General features: G+C 45.1%; 1 protein-coding gene across 7 annotated transcripts; it reads right to left on the reverse strand.

The window, feature by feature from the left end:
- Positions 1-292: 292 nt before the first annotated feature.
- On the reverse strand, positions 293-26,290 carry adar (adenosine deaminase RNA specific). Of its 7 annotated transcripts, XM_079755950.1 has the most exons (20): positions 22,260-24,461; positions 20,036-20,902; positions 19,853-19,944; positions 18,650-18,924; positions 18,342-18,504; positions 17,991-18,152; positions 9,727-11,899; positions 9,309-9,504; positions 9,004-9,206; positions 7,583-7,718; positions 6,640-6,875; positions 6,344-6,500; positions 5,974-6,142; positions 5,558-5,651; positions 5,266-5,382; positions 4,834-4,961; positions 3,377-3,559; positions 2,878-2,990; positions 2,238-2,365; positions 293-1,783 (listed from the first exon to the last, which is right to left on the reverse strand). In XM_079755950.1, the coding sequence occupies exons 7-20, from the start codon at positions 11,763-11,765 to the stop codon at positions 1,408-1,410; spliced, it is 4,275 nt and encodes a 1,424-aa protein (XP_079612076.1). In that variant the 5' UTR covers positions 11,766-11,899; positions 17,991-18,152; positions 18,342-18,504; positions 18,650-18,924; positions 19,853-19,944; positions 20,036-20,902; positions 22,260-24,461; the 3' UTR covers positions 293-1,407. The 7 variants fall into 7 exon arrangements, with proteins under 7 accessions (XP_079612076.1, XP_079612077.1, XP_079612081.1 ...); XM_079755951.1 differs by lacking the exon at positions 22,260-24,461 and having other exon boundaries at positions 17,991-18,155; positions 20,036-21,500; XM_079755955.1 differs by lacking the exons at positions 17,991-18,152; positions 18,342-18,504; positions 18,650-18,924; ... (1 more) ...; positions 20,036-20,902; positions 22,260-24,461 and adding an exon at positions 26,175-26,290.
- Positions 26,291-26,316: the final 26 nt, after the last annotated feature.

The following is a 26,316-nucleotide window of genomic DNA, read 5'->3' on the forward strand; positions in this document are numbered from 1 at the left end:
AGAGTATACTGGCTAAATGTCACTCCGCACTTCACAACAAAAAAATATGCATACATGGGCAAACATAGACCCTTATCCCAACAAATGACAAATAGCAAAAAATAAAAAAAGTTGGATGAGTTGGATGGCAGAGCAGGCTTGCTTTGTGCATACCGAGACAAACTGTTCTGATTAATGCATGTTTGGTGGTACTGGCTCTAGAATAGGCTCCGTTTCACAGCCATTCATAAGATGAAACCTCATCTGATGAGAAGGAATCTGCATGAATACATTGCTCATTTGAACATGGTTGTATTTCTTTTTATTTTGAAACTTTGTACACTCAATTTGTAAAAACAGCTGTTCCATTGTGATTATTAAACATTTTAAAAGAAAATAGAAAAATCAATTTCAAGATTTACAAAATATATACATTAAATATATACATATACATACACACACAGACATATATGCAGGACCAACTGTCCCTCGTTGCATATACATCTGTGTGTTCATGTATTTGTATGTAAATGATGTATATATCGCATCATCCACTTAACTGTTAAAAAAAAATAAAACACGACTAATAAAGCTACTTTGCTGTGCCATGTGTTCGTTGTGAACTCGTCAAATCAGAGCGTAACAAGCGAGTGTTAATCTTTTGTCTGGTAGCGTCACACACACACACGTAAAACATTTAGAAATACAATCTGACAGGGCAGAACAACCAGAACACGGGGACCAAAGAAACGGCACAAACCTTCCGATACGAAGGGGGAAATAAAATGGACGCAAACACAGAAAACAGAGCGACTCGCTCACGGTGCTATGGACCCTGGCTCCAGAGAGCAGGAGAATGTGAGGTGTGGTTGGGAGGGGCACGTCGACCAATGGAGGGAGCGGGGCACACACAGTACGATAGTAGTCATACAGATATATGATTGCATGGGGGCTAGTTGTACAGAGCTGGTTGATCGGCGGGTAGGCAGGGTGGAGGGCACAGTCTGAACCGACGCACCACACACCAACGCTCCACACATGAAGGGCGTGAGAAGCTCCAGTTAATCATCATGTTAAATGAGACGAAGTGGCCATCAGCATGCTTCCTCTGTACATGTAGACTTGGCCTTTTGACTCATTAAATCAATCTGAGGTGTAACTGACACACAATACAGCCCAGAAGTTGGTGGATTCAACAGGCTTTGTTTTTTGATTAGCTATCCTATTGCTCTTACACCACCTGTCATGTGGCTTCACCTCTGTAAACCCAACACCCAGACTGCCATCCCCAATGCCACTTATTGAGACTATACACCATCAACTGACAAGGCGGGCCAGTTTAACTTCTCTCCTCCACCATCCGTCCAGCTCTCTCCTGTCACCACCTTCTCAGACACCGCCTCCTCATGTTCTCCTCCTCCTCACCCCTTATGCCTGTTCTAGCTTTATCTCAGACATCCCTCCGTTGTTGTTACTGCTGCTGTTGTTGTTACTGCTGCTGTTGTTGTTGGTGGTGGTGGTTCCCCCATAGACCACGGCGGGCCCGCCTCCCCCTAGGATGAACACCGACTCTGCCGACTCAAAGCTCTTCTCCTCCAGCGGCTTGCCAATCCACGCCCCATAGCCGTGGACATGGAGGGCCTGGAAGAAGTTCTGCTTGGCCAGCTGGAAGGTCAGTGCCGACACCTTGGCCTGGGAGTAGGAGGGCAGTGAGAGCAGGTCCTGCCGGCCGCACAGCTCGCACACCAGGCGGAACTGGCGGAATAGATTGGACTTGGACACCCGGGACACGTCGTCTCTCGGCCTGAGGAGGGAGGGAGAGCGGGAGAGAGATGGGGGACTGGTTACAGCAGGGCTAGGGCTCTACCACCACGTGGAGGGGGTGAGGAACGAGAGGGGGAATCTGTCCAGAATTTCTCTGCAGAATTGTATTTGCTTACCTTCATCACACATATTAGAAACAAGCAACGTCAGGACCTAATGTCAGATGCAGCAAAAGTGCAATAAATAGGAGTCCTCCTGATTATTGCACTATTTCTGCATCTGACATCGGGTCCTATACAATTTGAAAAGGGGGAGAGAAAACGGTTAAACCCTCTTGATAACAATAGTCATGCATTAGTGGACCAGCTTCCCCAACACTAAGGCTTTGGTAACTCATTCTTAGTGTTAAACCCCTTTGATAACAATTGTCATGTATTAGTGGACCAGTTTCCCTGACACTAGGGACATTCTTAGGGTTCAGGCGCGCTCCGTACCCATCCAGTATCCCCTTGGTCCCGTCCAACACCTCCACGCTCAGCTGGTCCGGGAAGCTCCAGTTCACACTGGACTCCTTGGTCTTCCCCGTGTGCCGCGTGGAGTCGTACACACTCACCCGGCCAACCTGCAGCAGAGAGCCGGCCCACCGGGGGGTGAGCAGGGAGATCGTCAGGGTTGCGCCTGGGTGCCCGCGGTGAGTCAGTGGGCCCCCTCACATGACGCCCCAGTGTGATGGCCTCAGGGCCCCAGTGAGATGGCTCAGGGCCCTAGTGAGATGGCTCAGGGCCCCAGTGAGATGGCTCAGGGCCCCAATGAGATGGCTTATGGCCTCAGTCTGTTCTTTCATCCCAATACTAACCATATGTTGACGTGAAAGATATCAAGCACTAATAAAGGTTATTCTACCACCGCAACAGTAGTACTGACGTCCGTTTCTCAAACATCACTGGTACAGCTTCCGGCAATCTTTCATCTGTGCTTTAATGAAACATTTTAGTCCTTGCCAAAGAACCAACCAACCAACCAACCAACCAACCACACACAGAGACACACACACACACACACACACACACACACACACACACACACACACACGTTTTTTAAGAGAGAATGATGGTAGCTAGCCTGCGTCTGTACCTCGGGGTGGTTGAGTCTGAAGGGAGAAGGAAGACTCTTGGAAAAGCCCTCCCCGTCCCTGGCCAGCCGGCAGCACACGGCCCGGGTCAGGTGGCCGTGGCTGTACAGATAGCCTGGTGGATGAGGCGGCACAAACGTTGCATCAGTAATTAGCCAAAGGATCGCTAATAGCAAACACTGAGTCACTGACAATGAGAACCTAAAAAAAATTACACACACACATTATCCAATATGCTAACACGCTTTAGTTGCTTCCTGAGCTATTTAGCCCATGACCCCATTCTTAAATCTGACACACAAGTTGTGTGTCAGAAGTTGTTTGCATATACACACACACACACACGACCTTTGTGTGACCTTTTAAGAAGTATATAAAAAAATAAGAAGTAATATGACAAAGTAATATGTCAGATGACTAGAGGTTGTGAACCCCTGCTCTACATTTAATGATAAGATGACCCAATGGGGCTGTCCCTGGAGGAGTCCCCACAGTAGTGACCTAGTGTGATGGACTTGAGGTAGATGGGGTGCAGGAAGTGGCTGAGTAGCGCCCCCTGCAGGCCCACTACGTTCCAGCGCAGGATCTTGTCGCTGCAGCTCATGGTGCGGAGGCGCTCCCCGTGCTGGATGCCGTCCCAGGTGGGCACGATGGCGCTGGACTCCACTGGGATGGTGCCCTCGCCTGGGGCAGGGCACACAAACACACATCATCAGGGGCATGATGACGAGAGGGGGTAGAGTAGAAAAATGTATTCTGAATAAGATTCAGGCGGCCTGGAGCGGAGTCACGCACGTGGGGGACTGATTACAATGCGCCCGCACTCGTGTTCAGGTCCCGTTGGTGTGCTTGTGATGGTGTGTGACGTGTACGCCCGTGCGTGTCTGATGGTGTACGCCCGCACGTGTCTGACGGTGTATGCTCGTGTCTGATGGTGTGCGTGCGTGCATGTGATGGTGTGTGTGATGATGTGTGTGATTTTGTGTCATTTTACACGGGCTTGGGCTTGCGCGGTAAATGAGCGGTCAGGTGATGCATTTTTATTAGCGCGAGAAAGATGGAAATGGATGCTGAGGAGGTTAATCAAAGGCTGGCCTCTGGCGATTACGTTTTGGTTGCACCATCACAGAAAGCAAAGTCTGAGGCGTGGAAAAGGTGAAATGCAAAAAATGTGGCGTTCTGTTAAAGTACGACAGCAAAAGAGGGAATTCATCAATGATAAGGCATGCTGATCGAAGCTGTTCAACACCTGCCACGAGTGCCTAACAACCTGCTATCACATTATTTGTTACAGCATCAAAACCCATGCCTGCAGCGGAAGACAGAGTAGCCTACATAGGCTAATGTTTGCATTATTTTATTAAATTTCAGCTGCTGTTCACCGTCGCGTGAGGCCGGATTGTGGAGAGAAATGGCGAAGCAAATCCTGCGGAGCCTTTATCTTAATTTCGTTATTATTATTTGTTATTTATGCCAAATACCCATCTTCATTTAGAATTAGAATTTTATTTTTTAAGAAAGACTAATGTTTATCAGGCGCATTGGCCATTTAATGTTAGTATTGGTGGTTGTGGAGAGGCAGCCGCAAGCAAGTCCCTTTTTTGTTAGTCTTAGATCTAATCTTAATTTTATGTAATTTTTCGTTGTATGTTGTTATTGCCAAATACCTATCTTAGGTATGCGGTAGATTTGGTATTGGTTTAGATTTTATTTTGATTTAATTTGTTAATTTGCTGTGTGCGTGCATATTTGAATATGTCGGGCTGTAAACGGGATCGGGCTTTACAAAAAAACGAGTTCATTCGGGTTCGATGGCTCGGACCGGGTCGGCGCTAACTTTTAAGGCCCGATTACAGCTCTAGTGTGATGGTGTGTGATGGTGTGTGTCTGGGATGGTGTGCGTGTGTGTGTGTGTGTACAGCGAGTGATGGTGTGTTTGTGCGAATGTGCGTGTGTACCATTCTCCACTTTGGTGCGGAGCTTGCCCTGCTTGGAGTTCTCAAACAGAGGCTGGTGGCCCTCCACCTCGTCCCCCGTCTCACTGCAGGACTTGTCGAACAGGGCCCCGTCCCCACAGGGCGCCGTGCTTGGGGAGAGAGAGAGGGGAGGAGGGGGAGAGAGAGAAGGAACCAGATTAAACTAAAGTACAGGCGTTTTACATTCACTTCTGAAGAAATAAACAAACAGTCACACATGACCATGGTCTGAGCTACAGGTCATAGAGGACCTACTGAACGAAGGAGAGAGCTGGAGAGAGACAGGCAGTCAGGAGAGAACAAGCCAGGGGAGAGAGAGTGAGAGAGAATTTGAATGGATTTGAATTTGAGAGAAAGACATGTCGGAGTGAGAGAGAGGTGAAAAGAAGAGTGATGGACAGCTGACACACTCACCTGATGTAGAGGTGAAAGGTGATGTCAGATTTGACCCTCAGTCGGTTCTCCTCGGCCGCCTCGAAGATGCTGCCCTCGTCTCCCTCATGGTACTTGAGCAGCTCGCTGTACAGGAAGCTGGGAGCAGCAGCCAGGATAAGGTCCGGTTAGACTCGTTAAAATGTCCCGCAGATTGCCACTGACAGCCGAGTAGGGACATTTTTAGAACAGTGGGGCAGGGTCGGTGGGGAGGAGGGAGGGGGGTGGCTGATAGATGAGCTCAAAGAATGAGCTAAAAAGAGGCTATTTATACCGAAGAAATCCCCTTCTGGAAATGATTTCGGCGTGGCAGTCATTAACCGTGTCCCCTTTAAGGCTCAGCTCCTCGCCTTTAACACACCGATTCCCTGATGGAAAGAAGAGAAAAAAAAAACATGCACACACACACACATTTACACAGACACACACAGACAGACCAAACACACACCGTCACACATAAGAGACGACCAATGTCAAGGGTAAACCCACAGGCTCTACTAATACAGGAGGTGACCCAGCTCTGTTCCCGACTGTCTCTCCACCGGCGTATTTGTGTCCCAGCAGCAGGCGACACACCCAACACCGCGCCACACACAGTGTGTTCACATGTGCTTTTTAACAACGACCTTCTTCCCACAGTCACCTTCTCCTCCTCACTGTGCTATAAAGAACGGCGCGGCGGTGTTATACCAGTGCCCAGGCTGACGACCGTGCCCAGCCCCTCCCCGCGCCGCATCACGATGGTGGCCAGAATCTTGCGGCCCAAGAGGCTGTGCTGGATGCGCGTGGTCAGCGCGTTGAAGCGCTGGTGGCTCAACATGGCGATCTGGTCATGCAACGTGCTGCCACTGACAGGGAGCTGGACGGACAGATGGACGGACAGACGAACAGAAGGGAAGGGGGGGAAACGGTCGAAATGAGAAAAAAAAAAGAGGCGATTACCATGCTTGGAAAGTACTGTGTGCCACAGCACATACATTAAATCCATGTCATAATTGAATAACCTCTAGGTTTCAGAGGAGGGAACAAGGTGAACAGCGTCGTGAGACAGAGCGGTTACCTCTGCAGGTATCAGCTCCCCCGTGCGGGCCGCCCTCTCCGCCTCACCGATCAGAACCCTCAGAGCAGCGTCTGCTGCCTCCTGCTTGCCCTGCTTCTTATTGGACGCGCAGACCGGGGGGAACCAGCGGCCGCCCAGCTTGGCCTGGTAGGTGAACCTGAGGGGGGGGAGCACAGGGCTGTCAGATGCCTCGCATGCACGTCACATCACTCACGTCTCATCACTCGGCCATGAGCCGAGTCCCCCGTTTATGCTCCACGTTTATCTTTCACATGAGGTGTAGCTGGTGTCCCTACTTGGGCTCGTGGGGCGGCCCGGTCTGGCCCACCAGGCGGATCTCGGCAGCGAAGCCGCGGGCCCGGGCGTACTCCAGCAGCCCGGACACGGCGTTATTGTTGAGGTGGTTGATGAGGTCGCCCACCCCGGCCTCGTGGGCCGCCCGCAGTTCGTCCGCCGTCAGGGGGGGCAGCGAGGGGCAGGTCGACCCGGAGCCGCCCTCCTCGCTGTCCCCGGAGCCCAGCGGCAACTGGGGCTGAGGACAGAGGGAGGGACGTTAGACGCTGGGGGAGGCGAGGGGCGTGGAGGCTGGGCTTTTCCCAATCCTTTGCGCACACGCAGTGCACAAATATTGCAAACAGTTGGTACCATTGATACGTCGGTGCAACAGACTCAACAAGTTCAGCTGTTCAGGCGTCTGACCCGCAATCGTGTCCGACACAGTACATTGTTTTTCACCCGTTTCATCCAAATTGTGCGGGTCACCCGTCGGGTACCGAACCCGGTCAGGACTTCATGTGCCATGAAGGGCTCTTCACACGGGAGGCGTTTGTCGCGCTTGCTAATGCATTCTCAATGGAGAGGCGAGCGGGCAAAGAGGAGGCGCAGTGTGCTCGTCGAACGCATGCGCGCACAAGTGGAAACAGTTGGTATGGATGAGAATCACAATAAAATGTGACACTGAATATGAAACCACACATTGTAATTTCTGCATCTATTATCAAAATATTTATTAGTAATGGAGTGAAAGAAATTGGAAAATCACATTGGCATGTTGATTTATGGTGTGTGCCCCTAAAACTTCTGGTTGTGGCCCAAACATTTTTTAGTTAGGGGCCACAGTTACCCTAGTGAAAAAGGTTAGTCTGGAACCCTGGCACCAAACCGTTCTAAAGTAAAGCAATAACACAATGTCTATGCTTATTAGAATGTGCTGCTGAGTGGGCCTCTGAACCTCCTGACCTTGTTGAGCTGCAGCCTCCCGTCTGCCATCAGCTCCTTTACAGCCTCCTCTGCGGCGAGCTGGCGGGCCGCCTTCTTACTTGGGGCGGAGGCCTCGGCACACAGGCTCTCCCCGACCTTCACTCGGTACATGAACCTGGAGCACCAGATAAGGGCAACAACAGACCGTGCTCAGTAGAGCACGGCTAGGAGCAGGGGTTTCAACAGCTTTTTGAAACCCCTGCTTTTTTTTTTTAAATGCTTTTTAAAAAAAGCCTTTAAAAAACGCTTTTTTAAATTTAAAAAGCATTTTATTTAAACACTTAAATAACAATTAACTTAATTGAACATTTAATAACAAATAATTTGGAACACTGAACAGATTTGAACAGAAAGAATACTATTAAAGTATAGCAAAAGGAATAAATAAATAACCAAAGATTGCAGTTGGAGGATGCTTGCAGGTAGGCAAAAACCCTCAACTAGTTTTGTGGTTTAGGCTTACGTATTTGAAAATATTAATGTCAAATAAATAATAGTAATTTGAATAGTTTGGTAGCACTAACCAGAGTTCCCGCTAGAAAAAACGGTGCCGGTCAAAGTGACCTTCATAGGTTTCGTTTTCGGTCAAATATCCTATTATCGCTTCTTATTAGGCTATGTAGCTTAAATAATGACATAATCAGGCTGTATAGTATGCAACATGTTTAGAAGCCTAACTTTCAAATAAATAAGAAAAAACATGAATGTCTGATTCGCAATAACCAGACAGTGTTACGAGTAGCGTGTGTGTGTGTGCGAGTGACGTCAGCGAGTGAGTGGACGAGCGAGGAGAGCGAGCCTTAGCGTGTGTGTGTGTGTGTTTAGTGAAGAAACGAACGAGTCCGGTAGAATGAAGTACCCAGCCTGTCAATAATCGGAGGCCGCTTCATTCCGACCTATAAGCAGACCAACTGCCTGTCAAAGCACACAAAACACTAGAGACAGAGATCACACAGGCTATTTTTGAGCGTTTGGCCCACTCTCGATAAATGCTGTTCATATCGCATATGAGGACTTCACAGGCTGTAGGGAAATGCAATCCTCCGTAGCCACGGAGCGCTGTCATCACATCAAGGGCATCTTGTCGCAGACTTACGGCATCGATAAGAGGAGCGGTGTCAGCAGACTATTTTTTAGACAGATTATTAGCAAATTTCAATCTGACAATTTGACCGGAGAGATACAATTTTGTCTGACATTTAATTGTTCCATTACCGGACAATGGAAACCCTGGCACTAACAGCTCATATCACGTGGCTGGATCTGGACTGGAAGGATAATGGGAGTTAGAAAGGGCGTGTCGCGCTTCTGCCATCTCACACCGCAAGACAGGTTTGTGGCTTTGAGTTTCGCGATTTCGGTTTCGATACGCATATCGTTACAGCCCTAGGAAGCAGTACCGTGGGTCATGCGGCGGGCCTTCCTGGCCGGTGTTGATGAACTCGATGGAGCTTCCGGTGCGCTGGCTGAACTCCATCAGCACCGACACCGGGTTCTTCCCGCCCGGGAGAGAGCGGGACAGGGGCTGGCGAGGGCCCTCTACCAACCCTGTCCCTTCCTCGCCCACCGTCCCAAACGCCTCGTCCATGCCCCCGACCGGCGCCTTGGAGACAACAGGAAGGAGACATGTGCAACATCAGTAACTCAGGTCCCTATTTCTTTCAGGTCCCTATGGCCTTTCTGGAATCGGATGGGGGTTCCTCACGGTAGTGTTGGGGACGGGGTCCATGACCTGGTCCAGGGGTGCCGGCGTGCGGTCCTCCCCGGTGCCCGCCCCGCCCTGCCCCTCCCCGATCAGGCAGCGCAGGGTGGCGGCCGCCGCGTCCTTCTTGGCCACCTTCTTGCTGGACGCCTCGGCGACAGGGAACGACCGTCCATCCAGAATCACCTGCATGCGGAACCTAGGAGTGGGCGGAGGGGGAGAACCCACAACCCTTTAGTGTCTCCCATCCTAAACTTCGCCAATATGAAAATGTACAACAATAAAATAAGACCAAAATAAGACTTCAAATGGGTTTCCAATTCTTAATGAGTCACAGCATAGCAAATGTAAACAATTTCAAGAATATATTCATTCACACCAGCTGAACAATGAATCGCCACAAACGCAAGACGCGACTCACCTAGGGTCGTGCGAGGGACCTGATTGGTCAAGGAGCACAAACTCACAGGACTGGCCGAGGTACTGGGCGTACTCCATGAGGCCGCTCACCGGGTTCTTGAGCCGCACCTCCTGCAGCTTGGCCCACTGGTTCTGGGGCGGTGGGGCAGCCAGTGAAACCGCCACCGTCCCCATGTTGTCGGCGCCGTCTCCGGTGCGCTTGTGGGCGTCGGTCTGCCGCCGGATAGCGTTGAGGAACTCTGGAATCTCGTCGGTGGCCCACTGCTCCCCGTTGGCCTCGTCGTCCCGAGGGTGGAAGGGTTGGGCCGCCGAGGGAGCAGGGGGCCTCTCTTGCTCCGGGTCCGGCTTCACACCGACGGCTGGGGGCCGGCCCATAGACTGGTCCTCAGCCGGGGGAAAACCTGCGCTGCCGATGGCAAGCCTCCCTGCCTCCTCCTTCATGCCCTGGAGAGGCTGCCAGCTCTCCTGGAACGGACTGGGTTTGAGGCCTTGTGCAGGAGGAGGAAGTAACGTGGCCGTGCCGGCTCCGTTGCCCGCTGCGTCTCCCACCTCCATGAGCTGCTCGGCCGGGGGGGCGCACTGCAAGGCCTTGAGGCTCCTCTCCATCTTCTCCCGGCGGCGGTTGGACAGCTCCCAGGTGGGCGGGTTGACCTCGCTGTTCTTTTTGAGCTCGCCCTGCTTCTCCATGTTGTGCAGGGTGGAGTTGATCTGCTGGGCGTTTCTGAGGCCCACATTCTTGGCGATGACAAGAGCTGACGCATCGGGGTTCTGAAGAAGGTATCGGAAGATTTGGTCCTTTTGGTTGGCCATCGCTGGAAGATGCACTTCCTGGAGAGAGGAGCTGACAGTGGGAGTGTTGTTATGGTCAGAGTCAGAGGACTCGAATGAGGAGCAGCAGGAAGAAGTGGATTCTGCGTCAGAGCAGTCTTCTCTGACAGAACAGCGTTCTTCTGGTTCTTCAAGGGCTTCTACGGTCTCTACATTTTGTTCAAGTTGAATTGTTGGTTGAGGAGAATGTTCCGAACAATTCCACTGCTGGGCGAGATGGCCTCCCCGCTTGTCGTTTACAAGGACCTGCTCTCCACCGAGTTCTCTGTATAGCGACCACAGTGGAGGGGTTGTTCCCTTTTTGAACACTTTTCCTAAACCCTCCAGAGAGTAAAGAACAGAGTTGACTATCTTCTTGGGCAGCTTAAGCCTTTTGGCCAGGGGTCTTGCGGCGATGCTCTCACTGGGACTCAGTGCAGCTAATGCGCTAAGGAGCAACTCCTGGATGTCTGACGAAACAGTGAGATTAACTTTAGTACAGCTTTTGCTGATTGAGGTGCCCGACAGGGATGTGCTATAAAAACTGCACAAACTTGTATTCGACCGGTCGTTGTGAAGGGAAAGATCCTGGAAACCTTCAGCTAGAGCGTCTGATTGGGAGCCCCAGTGTCTGTTGGAGTGCTGGCTATAGGCAGCAGTGTGGGTCTGGTTGTGGTTCCAGGATTGAGAAGCTGAGGGTGTTCTGGGGGCTCCGTCAACAGAGAAGTTAGTAAATCCCTGGTTCCAACGGTTGTTGCCCCTCCCTCGAGGACTGCTGCGGGGGTATCGACCATACACTGGCTGGTGGGAGGCGAAAGGTGCCCTGTTAGGTGTCCAGCCTTGTTGCCTGGGGCTGCCTCTAAACTGTGGTGCCTCGGAGCTTTGTCCCCTTAGGAATTTTGCCTGAAGGTACAGAAAGCTGTTGGGTTCAGGTCCGGACCTCAGGTTCTGATTAAATGATGCAGTAGGGTCCCCTACTTTCACAGAGGAGACTTGATTGTTGTAGGGCACGGGTGGGGTCAAAGAAAAACGAGAATGTTCTGGAGATCGGAAGGGTCCTACAGGGTAACCGGAGCAGGATAAGCCATTGGTACGTGGGACCTGCAAAGGAGGCGGGGCCCTTGGGTGAGGGGTGGATGGATCAGTCCAGGAGGAATATTGCTTGGCCTTGAGGTGGGCCGGCAGAGGTCTACTGTATTGTTCTTTGGAAGGCCCTCCTCTACCTCTGCTCATATCGCAGGGGTGGAGTGAATAGGGGGGCCCTCTGTGATAACTATGCAGCTCCTGTGCGCCGGTAAATTCAGCAATGCAGCCACGTTTCTAGTGATTTGGCAAGCCAGGTGATGATTGCAACCTTTTGACAGCACCTGAAAAGCAATGAAAACAGAAAGAGGGGTGGCATGATGCATGAACCAGGTTTACAGACACAAATAGCAGGCAGAACCAGCATCATCAGTTAAACTAGCACAATGAGACGGTTTTAAAGGCTGTGTGGCAGGGTACGTTTTCCAACGAATTTGTGCAATTTGCTTGTTGGTAATAAAGATTTAAACTTATCCATTGTATTTAATGTCATTAGGTATCACAAATCGGAATGTAATATGAAAAAGTAGGTACTATTTTAGTGGTTTGCTATTTATTCTCATTTCCCCCAGAATGCATTGCATGACGTCACATTCGGGAGACACAGACCAAAGCCGCATTGAGACCCTTGAGAGTAGAGACTAGTAAGAGAGTGTTCAGCAGATTATACAGATACATAGATAAATACATAGATATATAGTTAGTATATGCTACACGTGAACTTCCCAAGATGGCGCAATTTGATTGGTTCGCTATCTCGGGATATTGGGCAATATCCCATGATTGACATCTCAAACTCGATATTGTTTTCATCGCAAAATGTCCGCTAATAAAAACAAAGAAACCCCTAATAAAAACAAATAAATCCCAGCAAAAAGTTATCTTGTTTATTTTAGGAGTGTTCACGTGTAGTATATGCTACTTAAACATTTAATTAACAATTTTCGGTCACGGGAGCAATAGAGTGGCGAAGTCACGGCATTTCCGGTAGAGCCCATGGGACCTATGAGATCGAAAAATATGAATGGGTTTCAATGGAGAGAAATTAACTCTCTCCATCTTCTGGTCCAAGTCTTTGTATGCCCCGGATTACACATATGTTGTTTGTGGATTTAAATGATAATTTTTCATGTCAAGAGTTTGACGGTTTATTGTGCAATTGTTCAGTTAAAGGCTGTAGAGAAAACACAATGAGAAAGACTACATGTCTCGTATGTGCCGTCACTCTCCCTGCGACTGGCATGGACAAGGCCGACAATCTCCCCATCGGCATAACTGAAACTCTCCACATGCCCCAACTTATAATGGTTTTCACCTCTTTTGATGCTTTTATCCTTCCCTTGGAAAAAACCTAACATTATCAAACTGTTAGTTTGATAATGTTTAGTGCTGGATAGATCAGTCTACCAGCCTACCCAGTGGACTGAAGTAAATGTTGCTCATCTATCCAGCACAGATCTAGGTGGACACGCCCCCTAGTGATGTCACATGGGGCAGATTTTAGAAACGGCTTGTAAGGCTAATCACACTCACACCTGGTGGTATAATATGTCCCCTTTAAGTCTGAGAGATGCTGTCATAGAAGACATTACCATTAGCATCACACTGCTGTCATTCTGAGCCTTTTCAGGTTAATGTGAAAAATTGCACTGCCTTGACCTTGCTATTTCAACATAGTTTGGCTCATATGTAGTCAGGGCAATCCTCAGACACTCGTGCAACTTTTCATTGGTCATGGAGCAACGTGCCCTTGTTTTTATGGCATTCATATGTGAAAAACTTGACTCGCATGTATAAGTGGACCCAAACATTGTCAGTATTAGCAAGGCCACTTTCCTCATTGTGGGGTACTGGTATTGGTTCACATGGTTAGACTAAAAGCTCTCTGCACCCTCAGACTGCAAGTACTGTTTTGAAGCAAAGGAGGATTGCACATCAACCATTTCCAACTGAAAGATGCTCTCATCAATAGAAGACATTACCTCTTTTACTTTTGCACAAAAGTCTGCCTCAGGTTTGATAGAAAAGGGGTCACGAGCAAAGTGCAATACCTCAATGGGAATGTTGAACCCTTTGAATCTCTCAGTAAAGTTCTCAGTCAGTTTTGTCATGAAATCTGTCATGACGGGCGTTATCCCTGCCTCCGGTGCTGTGTTCATGAATCCACGCAGTCTTGGAAAGTGCAGCAGTCCTGTTGCTGATAAGTCTGTTGTGAAAATGGTTAGCTTTGTTTTGAAAGCACAAAGCCTCTCAACCAAATCAGCAATAGACTTTTCTCGTCCCTGCAGTTCAAGATTCAGGGTGTTCAAGTGTTTGAAAATGTCACACAGAAAGTACACTTCTGCCATGAACTGTTCATCCAGCATGCGCTCCAGGAGGTTTGCTGCCCGTTTGTGTTTACACACGCGAAGGAAAGACACAATCTCCTGGTGGAGCTCACAGAAACGGTCCAAAACATTCCCCTTGCTAAGCCACCTGACATCGTTATGAACAAGCATGTCCTTGTGTTCCGCAAACATGTCGGCAAGCATCATACGGAAAAGGCGGTGTTGTAGGCTGGAGGTTGAGCGGATGAAATTCACAATATTCATGACAGTGTCCATGGTGTTTTTCAGATCACCGCTCAACTTTGCACACAACACAGACTGATGAACGATGCAGTGTAAAAACTGCATGTGTGGAGCTATGGTTGATAGCCTCGCTGTCAGCCCTTGTAATCTACCAATCATTGCTGGAGCGCCATCGGTGACCAAAAGGCAAACTTTCTGTAAATCCAGTTCACGCTCGTCAAAAAATGCGACAATCTTTTGAAATATCGCCTCACCTGTGGTGTGTCCCTCCATCGGAATAAGCCCCACAGGTTCTTCTCTAAAGCGCACTCCATCATGAAATCTGACATAAATGCATAGCTGAGCCATGTCAGTACAGTCGGTTGATTCATCCACAGCGATGCTCATAACATCAGTTTTTTTTAGGTTATCCAAAAGCTGCCTTGATACATCCTTTGCGAGTAATTCCACTCTGCGAAGAGTTGATGTATCCGAGAGAGGCACTTTTTTAATGGATGAGGTGACGCTTTCCCGCACTTTTTCATCAACAACCACTTCGTCAATGACAGCCAGCATACAATCTTTAACCGTCTCCGCCTCGGTAAAAGGCCTCTTCTGTCTGGTTAGTGTCCAGGCTACACGAAGGGATGCTATCATAGCCCTCTCCTGCTCTGTGCAAAAGCGACCAAGGGCGGCCTGACCGTGTTGAAATGATGTTAGCAGACACTGTATTTTGCTTCGCCGTTCATCCGAGCCCTCCGGGAAACGAGCCGAAAACGAGCCGTGGTTTGACTTGTAGTGCCGCTTCAAGTTGTATTCTTTCATCACAGACATGCATTCGTTGCACAGTAAACAGACCGGTTCCGTACTGGTCACGGCAGGCAAAATAAATAAATATTTGTCCGTCCATTCGCTCTGGAACTGGCGGTTTTCCGAGTCAATTTTCCGTTTCTTCGGTTTAGAGAGCGCCATGCTGGTGCCGAACCCTGTCACCCATGAGCTCAGGCAACTGCAGAGCAGCGCGGCAACTGCAGAGCAGCGCTGTGATTGGTGCGATTGGCTGCATTTGGCTGCGTGATTGGCTACGCATCACACGCCTAGTTCACGTGCGTGACATAGATATTTATGAGTTAGATCCGGTTAGATCCAGATCAGAGCCGTTGTTGATGTAATAATTTTAAGAAAATTAAAAAAAAAAAAAAAAAATTAAATATTTTAATTTTTAAAATTTTTTTTTTATATATTTTGTAATAATTTTCATCACTGTTATTTACTGGCAGTCTCGCGGGCCAGAAATTTTTTCAAACGGGCCGTATCCGGCCCGCGGGCCGCTAGTCGAATAGGCCTGGTATAGGCTATACCTGGCATTTATTATTTATTTATTATTACAGTTAATTACTCTTCTAGTGCGCCAGATTGGTGCCAATTATTGTCGTGTTTGCATTGTAATGCACAACTTTGCCTCTCCTTGTTATCAACGTGCATCCAAACAACTTTAGCCAATGCAGCCTCCTATGTCAGTGTTGCTTTACAATATTATAGCATATCGGATTATAAAAATTGTTAAGTGTGTGTGTGTGTGTGTGTGTGTGTGTGTGATCATGTTGGCTAAACATGTCTTGGCTTGCATCCATGAAATATTGTAATGTTATAGGCCTACTGCAAAATGTATATCGGTATTGCGCAACAATCAGAGATGGGGACCCCTGAATATTGATGGGTATTTATTGGGTAAAATAAAGCTTAAAAAAAAACAGTAGGCAAAGATGTTGTTACTGGAGCTAGTAGGCTACCATCAAAACGTGGGACAACTAATCGGAAATCTGTTAACGTCCGGGGAAAGATTAAGGCCCCGTCCACACGGAGCCGAAACGGGCGAAAACAATGGTTTAGTTTTATGCGGTTCAGGAATATCTCCGTACAGAAGGAGTCATTGCGAAACTGATCGAGCTGTAGAAACGCTGTAGTAAATATTCAAGGCGCTGGTTCTCCACAGAAAAAAGTGGAGCGCATCAAGCCTGTGCACATACTATGGAAGTAAATCTGTCCCATCAGGTTTTGAAAATAAAAACCCATTGAATTATAAGCACTGAATATTTATGCATTGAAATAACGTATCTGAATTGTTTGCCTCTGAATTGAACTCTACATTTTCAATAAATCATATTCACCTTTATTTTTCAATGTTAAAAAATTCAACGTTAAAAAAAATCAACTCAAATATTTTCAACGTCCCAAAATTCAACCCGCCAAAGTCACCACTAAAATTCAATGTACCAAATTCAGTGTTAACATCTGGGGACGCACGGAAGAGCAATCGATCCTAGATGCTAGATCGCGGCAAGGAGAGCGAGTGGGCGCGTCATTCTCGTTGGATACCTGACTCTCACGCGGGAGGGCTACGCAGATTTACTTAGCCATGTCCAACGGCAGCAATAATGGTGCTTCGGTGAGTACATTTTTCTATATATATATATGCCATTAGGGTGGTTTGTTTCTGTAAGATTCAGCAATGGACAATACTAACGGACACTTGTACATAGTGTCACGTCGTTTGTTGTCCAGTACATTGATCATGGTAGGTTTACACAATGCATTTGAAAGTACTATTAAAATGTTATTTGGCTACATAAATGTTTAGTATTTACTTCACATTTAGGTGAATTATTTTTCTTTTTCTGTTTTGAGCTCATTTATATATTTTTGGTGAATTTCATTGTTTAATCTCCTCCATAGCAACACCAACCGAATTGACTGATCTGGTCAAATTTTGGACTGGATGGGAGATCCTTCCAAGGAGCCTCTCTGTAGAATTAGTCACTGGCAGATACCCCACAGCCTCCACCTGCTTTCAGGCCTTGCGGGTGCCAGGGCATTACAAAGATTATACATCTTTCAAAACTGATGTTCTGGCCAGCATTTCATCATGCCAAACAGGATTTGGTCTGATGTGACCAAAAGCTTTCACAAGGAGCTTTTGGATTATCCCTTTAATATTTGCTGATACTTACAGCCTTTTTTAAATTTGACCTTTTTCTTTGTATTACATTATAGGGTTTGTGTATGATACTACTCTCTACATTGAAGGCATTAGCTTAATAATTTTTCCAATTATTGACTCCCTCTATAATGTAAAGTTGTTAAATTTTGGGCAAAAAGATATTATTAGATTTTGGATGTTACATTGTCCACCAGTTATGCTTTTTTGAGTTTTGTTTTAACATTTCAGATAGTTACGTTTCACGTTGTAATATGGCTGTTGGAAATATTGAATGTTGAGCCCTATGGTTAGACTGTCAAACAGATAAGTTTGACAGTCAGAAAGTCAGTTTGACCCCGTTTGAAGCATAACATCTATAAATAAATGGTTGACATCATTTTTTTGCTTTATAATTATTACTTTTCCTAATTTTATGACCACTGGCAAACACAAAAAATGCAATAGATCTTCCTCTGTTATATCCAGTGTTACTACACAGCCTAGGCTCTGTAAACTGGTATGTAAACAGGGGCCCACCATAGCTAGCAACATGCCTGTTTACAGAGCCTAGGCTGTGTAGTAAATCTGGAATTGTTTTATTCAGCGCACACAAAGTATGTACAGTTTCTCCTAAATCAGTGTTCACATCAAAGCTTTGACAACATCCATTAGGTTTTACACAATTTGGCTTTTAAAAAAAGAGTGGACGTAAACTGTTAAATGTTTCAACAGCCTTCATCTATAAATTAGAGAGTGCAAAAAAGAAGCCAGTTTAAAATTGTGTTAATTGTTAATAAGGGTTAACAAAGGTGTTAATAAAAATCAAAATATTTACATTATTTTCACCTTTTATAAATGTTATTTGATTTGCATGGCAAGTTATCACAACTGTTGAAATGAGGTAAGTCAAGAGGGCCTGGGAGATGGTTTGAAATGTTGTTTTTTCCCCGCTCCACATCAAGATCATTCCACAGTCCAGACGTAATGACGACCTTCATCTTTTGGAGCCTGCTAACAAAACAAACAGGCCTCATTAATGTGGGCAGTCCAGAGATCAACGATTTGCTCCGACACAAAAAACTGACAGTTACATGACAGACATGGCCTATTTAAGCCAGTGTGAGTTGGTTTATGTCTCTCTATGCAAATCTCAATTCAGTTATTTTACAGAGAAAGAAATTGTTCACAAAACTGTACCAGTGGCAATGTAATGGGATGCAGCTCTTGGGTTAACTGCATGTCTCAAAGATGTCATTTGGTCATCAGTCAGTGGGCAATCTGTTTCTGGGACAATGATGCCTGAGTGATCATCACGGGGAAGTCCACTGTTTTCCCACTCAATTTCTGGAATGTCCATACCCTAAAAACAGAATAATTTTGAATTTCATGCAGTATTATCTGGATAAACAGTGGGCACATTTTCACATATGTCTTCTTGGATTCTAATTTAATTGCTTAAACACGAGGACCAGTCTACTTATTAAAATTACATATTTTGTACGTACCTTTGTGTTATCTGGGCCAGGAATCGGGTGATATGCATGACCCAGCACCCACAGCTGGTTAGGGCTCATCTGGCTCTCTGTTTTAATAGGATGATGTCCAACCACTGCGAAAAGTGTGAAGGTCATCCTGCAGGCATGGAAGGTACACAAAGTGGCAGCAGAAGAGGTGTGTAGCATTGTCAATGCTGAGGAAGCCCTCCTCTTCAAGGTAGTGGAGAGCATCGTAGTAAATGTTGGTTACAGCTACCCAAAGGTCTCTCCACAGCCGCTCAATCCTGTAAAATTATTAAATTGACTACTATTAATGTCATATAAAAAATGACCTTCCACGCAACTTTTTGCATCCCCAAATCAACAGGAAACATCATTGATTGATTCTTTTTCTACAAGTAACAAATCTATTCATTTTTTAAATATAGTCCTGATGTGACCTTTTATACTGTGTTTATACATACACTTTAATTAGTTACATACTGTGTTTGTACCCAAATGTGACATCAGTGGGGTGGCAGCTGTTAATTAGCATTATTTATTCTGTTGAACAAACCTTTGGTTGTGAACACTCTTCCCAGATATAAAAATGCTCCTCCCAGTGCCACGGACTTTAAACATGAGTCGTGCAACATCCATATTTTCCACCCCATGATCACCACCAACATACAAAAACATATACAGTTCCTGTACTATTGATTACAGTATATTGGTTGGTTATTAAAACAGGGCAACAAGAGTGGTTGAGCATCTGAATAAAACAAACTGTTCAAGTCTAAAATTATTGTTGTGGGATATTATAGTGTTGGGCACTGTTGTACTCAGGTTGAATAAGTATTCAGAACTACTACAGTAAAAATTAGTATTGAGATTTATGTAGTTAAAAGTATTGCAGTAAAAGTAGTGGTTTGTTCCCTCTAACAGAGTTTTTATATAAGGTTCTTACACACTTTCAATGAAATTTCAAATATGTTCTGTCATGTTCCATGACTTCATTAAATTTAAAACATGTAGGGCCCATAAACCGATTACAGGGCACAATAGGAGATGGTGAGGAAGAGAAAAGTGAAAGAGTAGAGGAAAAATCAGGGTACAACTAAAATTGTACTTAAGTACAGCACTTGAGTAAATGGACTTAGCTACTTTCTTCCACTGGTTGTACTGTACTGTAAAAATTAAATTAAAAAAGTAAAATTTAAAGTAAACATTTACCTGAGAGGAAACCCAAACTTCTCAACAGATTGTTGGAAGAAAGCCAGGGTAGTTGATGCTAGGTTGTTGGAGGCTGCACCAAGATACATTATCTGCAGCACAAATGCAATTACATCCTATGAGAGACTCAACTATTTAATGATTATAAAAATGTGTACACTTTTTCCTGACAACTGTGTTTACCTTACGGGAAAATCCATCAATGCCGCCAAAGATAACAATGTTGTAGCTGAAAGGTAAAAGGCAGAATTTGTCAACTGTACATTCGGCAAGTATGAAAAAGTATTAACACAAAGAACAGAACAGTTGCTTACTTTGCTTAAGGTCAAACACATCTTAATTCACTTGCATTTGTTTAAAAATAATTACGAATCAATTTATGGTTTGTGTCGATATGAATCAACGACTGGGGACCTGGAACTGAATAGGTCCGTCGAGCAATACATCCTAAATGGACCATTCGGGAGATGACACCAGTGGTGTCAACACGGTGCATGGACGCTCGGACATGGTTATACTGCACCCTCAGTCCTCTGGCTTGCAGAAGTCCCTTCACCATTCGGTATCCAGAGTGAGGCTGTCGGGATTTAATTTCTCTCACACACACACACACTGGTCCAGCTCTTCATCTGTCATGGTGCAGTATAGTGCCTTTACTGAGAGATCATACTCAGCCATGCGCCGGTAAACTGTCTTTCTTGACATCCCTAAGAGTTCAGCAATACAAGGGACAGACAGATTAAGTTCGAGAAGTTGACGAAGGTAGTCTGGGGATATGACCATTCGCTGGCGCCCAGTTGGCCCTTCCTCAAACTGCAAAACTGAAACATGTTGCTTCCTTTTTTCTTTTTCTAAATTGATTTGACTGTATAGCTGTGTTAGTGCATCTACAATTGATGGACAAACAGCAATTTGAGAGAATGCAGCATTTAAAAACACAATTTCTTGTGTGCAAGTGAACTCTAAATTGTCCAGATCCAGAGGCATGCGACCCAGAATATGCTCCATTCGAGAACGAAGTCTTTCAAACAGGTGATTAAGCAGTATTTCCTAGGAGAAGGAGAAAAAAATATATGTAATGTAAACCAGCAATAGATAAAAAACTCATGACTATAAGAACAGTCTATAATTCAATTGCTGCATCTACAGCTCAAAATCTGCTGCAGTCATAGACCTAAATATTAATCAATAAAAGTTATGGAAGTAAATCTGTGCCATCAGATTTTGAAAATAAAAACCCATTGAATTCTAAGCACTGAATATTTATGCATGGAAATAACGTAACTCAAAATAAAATGTTTTTATTATTGGATCTTTTGAATAATTATTAGCTATTGCATATATAAACCCACACATACATAATCCCATTCACAAATATATACAAGTTTTAACAATACTTTGCTACACTTTTCTTGTTGAAGTTATTTATTTAGATTAATTGATTATCCATGTTTTTTCTTTAAGTGCTATTTTTTTTACATTACATATATTGCACATACTGTACCCCTGAAATCTTCAATATATACGTTATAAAACAGCATCAACAGTGTACATGGGATGAGTAGTGGTGTACAATAACGTGATTCTGCAGTGGGAGCATTATTTGATAGAGGCAATTGGTCTATCCACATACTGTACCCCTGAAATCTTCAATAAAGACGTTATAAACCAGCATCAAAATATGCTCCCCATATTCTTACGGTGTACATAGGGTGAGTAGTGGTGTAAAATAACGTGATTCTGCAGTCGGAACAGAATCGGGTATAGGATACCCTTCTGATAGTGTAGCATGATTTGATAGACTATGCTATCGTGTCGCACTACGGTAGCGGGCCAGATCCGGTGTTACACTGAATTCTGCGACCCACCGAAAAGTGTGACCCCAGGGGGCGCTGTTGCACATTTTCTGCAACATGCACGAGTGCATTATAACAAAAACATAAATAAAACATAAGACCTCCCCCCACCGGTGGGTCTTTCTTTTCTTGATACTTACATTAATTCTAAAAATGATTTTACACAATAGCCTATAATAGGAAATGCTCAAAGGTAAATCAGCGTAATTTAACACTGACTGTAGCTTTTTATGGGTAAAGAAGCAACAGTGGAGGACCGTACTAAACGCCCTATCCATTGTATGGGTCTGTAAAATGCTAATCAAATCAATCAAATGTATTTATTAAGCACCTTTAATAAAAAGGTAATTGGTTGGGGGGAGATCTTATGTTTTATGTATGTTTTTGTCATGCCTGTCTACGCTTCAAACTCGTGCATATTGCAGAAAATATGCAACAGGGCCCCCTGGGTTCACACTTTTCGGTGGGTCGTAGAAGTAGTATTGTCCAATGCTGAATCTTACAGAAACAAACCACACTAATGGCATATATATATAGAAAAATGTACTCACCGAAGCACCATTATTGCTGCCGTTGCCGTTGGACATGGCTAAGTAAATCTGCCTAGCCCTCCCGCGTGAGAGTCAGGTATCCAACGAGAATGACGCGCCCACTCGCTCTCCTTGCTTGACCGCGAACTAGCATCTAGGATCGATTGCTCTTCCTGGGTCCCCCGATGTTAACACTGAATTTGGTACATTGAATTTTGATGGTGACTTTGGCGGGTTGAATTTTGGGACGTTGAAAATATTTGAGTTGAATTTTTAACGTTGAATTTTTTAACATTGAAAAATAAAGGTGAATATGATTTATTGAAAATGTAAAGAGTTAAATTCAGAGGCAAACAATTCAGATACGTTATTTCAATTAATAAATATTCAATGCTTATAATTCAATGGGTTTTTATTTTCAAAACCCAATGGCACAGATTTACTTCCATACATACAGCCTACGCGCTGTATACAAGCATTCAGTCACGAGGAGATTCAACCTTTTAAATTGAGCAGAAATACTTTTTGATGTACAGTTAGTAATTAAATTTATCAAGGGGCTTTATTTAAAGCTACAAAAAGAATACAAATAAAAAATTCAACGCAAGCGTTTCAGGCGTCCACACAAATCCTAACACGAAACCGCATAGGTCCGGATAGATTTGAAACCTCCGAGGGTGGTTTCAGAAATGTGCGGTTTCGGGCATCGGATTCGCCGGCTCCGTCTGGACTTTAACACTATTTTGGAGACATTTTATAAATTATATAAATATTTTGAGTGCTTTATACCATTAATCAAAACTTCCGGTTAACCTGCTGTCACTTACTATTCCGACTCAATCAACCCATCAATCATATTTTAAATAATCACTTTGTTGATTGATTTTAATAATGCGGCTTTATCTTTGATATCAAGCCATTTCAATTTCTTGGCCATTCATCACTGATTTTTGCCTTCTTTAAAGATTGCTTGCATCCTCCATTAATCATTAACATCCTAAACTCTTTCCACGGCTGTTTTATACAAGTCAACATTCCAATATCCAAACACCATCATCATCATCATCACCAACATCATTCTCATCGCCATTTGAGTTTCAAGGGCATTTTACTTTCACTTTTCTTTGCCCCCGAGAGCTCTGTTTCCAGTTATGATAGTAACGTTATAAAGAGATAAGAAGCAAGACTGTGGAAATCTCCTTTAGGGGGCAGTCACTCAGTCAGTCAATAGGTCATCCACCAGCCACCATGCATACACCCTGTCAAACTGTCCTCAAGCAGGTCACTGACTCGCCACTGCCTTGGGAGACAATGTTACCTGATCCAACGCTATTCTCCCTACCAAGTAAACAAAACAATAAACCTTTGCATATTCATAAAGTTTATGAATAGAAATGTAGGGGCTAAGGCCATGTTATCTTGATAACATGACCAACATCTTCAGAAGTGTCCATGAAGTTACGAGGTCTCCAAAAGGCTGACATAAGCCCTCTACCACAATGAAATATAATCCCAGGGTAGAAGGCTACAGATAAATTATTCATTCCTCGACTATTCAGTTTTATTTCTGGCCTAATAATCGCTGGATCTGGATCTATAACAGTGAAAGGAGAGAACCCGATGCAGAGAGGGTGGACAGTGACAAGGATACCATGAAGGACACCATCAGTCACAACAGACATAAGCTAGTATGGAGGACAATCTGAGGAAAATAGAACCATTATATGCATGCTTACCTATCAGACTATACAATTACAATGCTCCAAACAACACATGATTCTAAATAAAGGAATCGGCCCACTGTGGAGCAAACACTACATTGATTATCCGAGAGTGTCACGTTTTAAAACAATAGTGTAGTACAAGATCCAGTTCTTAACACTCAATCATGTCCGTATCGCTGTGTCTGACAACAACAGGAGATAGTGTCCAGTTGCACACCTTCTGATCCAGTCAGCAGGGTCCCGTCTGTCACACGAGGACTTACACACCTGGCAAATAATTATCGACAACACCTCAATGTGGTTCTCTGGACTGGACCCATGCATCAGGATGGCCATAATGCATGATGGAAATAGTTGTTATCTGCCAGATACCAAGCGTATGTTTTGGTTATTCCCCTTCATAGGCCCCATTTCAGAATCTGGACATAGGCCAACAATGGACTCCAAAGAGATCAGATTGATAAATAGTCCATATATTTCACTGCTAGTCTTATATCAGAGTATTGCATGCTTTCTCTCACCTATTTCTTGAGGCATTGAGAAGTTGGAGGGTTATTACGTCGGTTTCACTAAAGATGTGTATCAAATGACGAGAAACAATTCCAATATATTCAAGCAAGAGGTTATGATAAAATTTCTCCGAGAGGTCCAAAGTGAGTATAGCAAGCAGTCTATTCCTTGCTTTCTTTCGCAAGTGGTAAACGTGGTCCGATGTTTTCTTACTTTAATATACACTGCCCAGATCTAAACTTTATGCTGCTCTATTGATGCCAGTTACCATAAATTGCCTCAGCTGTCCCAGCAAGGATCGCCTATCAAAACGTGAAGGAAAACAATCCCTAACAACACACTAAGTTTCGTTTTCCCTTCCTCGTCAGCAGAGGCTGGACGGAGTCATGCGATCCGCTGCACGCCTGACCAGGGATGGGGGGTGCTTAGACAAGACAAAGCATGGCTATTGGATGGCTTTGTATTAGTTTGCTTTGTAGCTTTCTTTATTTTTACACTTCTATAAATGACATCATGTCACATGAGCAAGCAAGAGGAAATGTATTAACACAAGCAAATGTTTGTAATAAAAACCTTGAACTTATTTTTCATTGACAATATTTCACTTTTTATATTGTTTAACAAACTTCACACTGATCACGCCTGCAGGAAGATTCACTCTCTGCATTTGAAAGATATTAGTCATTGAACCATTGGCAAAAAGTTGACAAAAAGTTAACACAGACGTCAGTAACTTATTTATCCAAGGACCCATATTTCATTATATGCAAACAATTATGTTAACCTGGTCAACAACCCCGGTGGTCTGCCATGTAACCACCGCATCAAGAGACCATCAGCGGGCTTCATCTGGAGAAGAACCCGCGCAACAAGCACCCATCAGCGGGCTTCATCAGGAGAAGTACCCGCGCAACAAGCACCAATCAGCGGGCTTCATCTGGAGAAGTACCCGCACAACAAGCACCCATCAGCGGGCTTCATCTGGAGAAGTACCCGGGAAACAAGCAACCATCAGCGAGCTTTATCTGGAGAAGTATCCGGGCAACAAGCACCAATCATCGGGCTTTATCTGGAGAAGTACCCGGGCAACAAGCACCCATCAGCAGGCTTCACCTGGGGAGGTAACCGGGCAACAGGCAGCGATGGGCCGCAGTTAAAGCGTCGATGAGGCCAGCCTACATGTCCCCCAGCAACACACCGCATTGGCACTGCACCATTTCCCAGTGCTTCCTGCATTAAGGACCTTTTTATGGGCTGTTTTTTGCAAAATTGCAATAGATATTGTACATCCCCTATCGTAACAGAAGATGACGGTCCCAAACAATGTAATTCAAATTACCTTCAATCCCAGTGCTTTGTTCCCAATTGCTGATGGACAATGTGCAATGTTTGTAAAGCAGTGTGTGACCACAAACAAATGGGAGCCTAGCGGTGGCTAAGACGGTGACGTCTGTCGTCTGCGACGAGTGGGACGGAAGAAGGCGGCGGCGCTTTAAGATGACGAGGAGCCAAACGCGTCTGATTTATGCCGCCTTCAAAACGGTCGGAAGTAAGCAACCCAAGTACTCCGAGAGCATGTCACAACAATGGCTGCCCATTTCATTGATAGACTGTGAAATTGCATCAAGCACTAGAGGCGAACTTAACACCCATTCTAACATTTGCATTACGATACATTATACCTTACAATTATAAACATCACCTGATAAATTCTCGCTTATGTTCAACCGTCGCAAGCAGTTCTTATAACTGATTCATCTGATTCAGCAAAGAAGTGCAAAAGGGTCCCTGTGGGCATCCATACTTGTGGTTGTTATGAAGTGTAGTCCATGGACCTATTAAAG

This window comes from Pollachius pollachius (assembly GCF_949987615.1).
Source record: "Pollachius pollachius genome assembly, chromosome: 1".
Taxonomy (NCBI): domain Eukaryota; kingdom Metazoa; phylum Chordata; class Actinopteri; order Gadiformes; family Gadidae; genus Pollachius; species Pollachius pollachius.

Excerpts from the sequence above, each read along its gene's own strand:
- adar (XM_079755955.1), bottom strand. The coding sequence starts at position 11,765 with ATGAGCAGAGGTAGAGGAGGGCCTTCCAAAGAACAATACAGTAGACCT. Across the intron at positions 6,501-6,639 it reads GGGCCGCCCCACGAGCCCAA|GTTCACCTACCAGGCCAAGC; the intron begins GTAGGGACACCA and ends CCCCCCCCTCAG. Across the intron at positions 6,143-6,343 it reads GGGAGCTGATACCTGCAGAG|CTCCCTGTCAGTGGCAGCAC; the intron begins GTAACCGCTCTG and ends CTGTCCGTCCAG.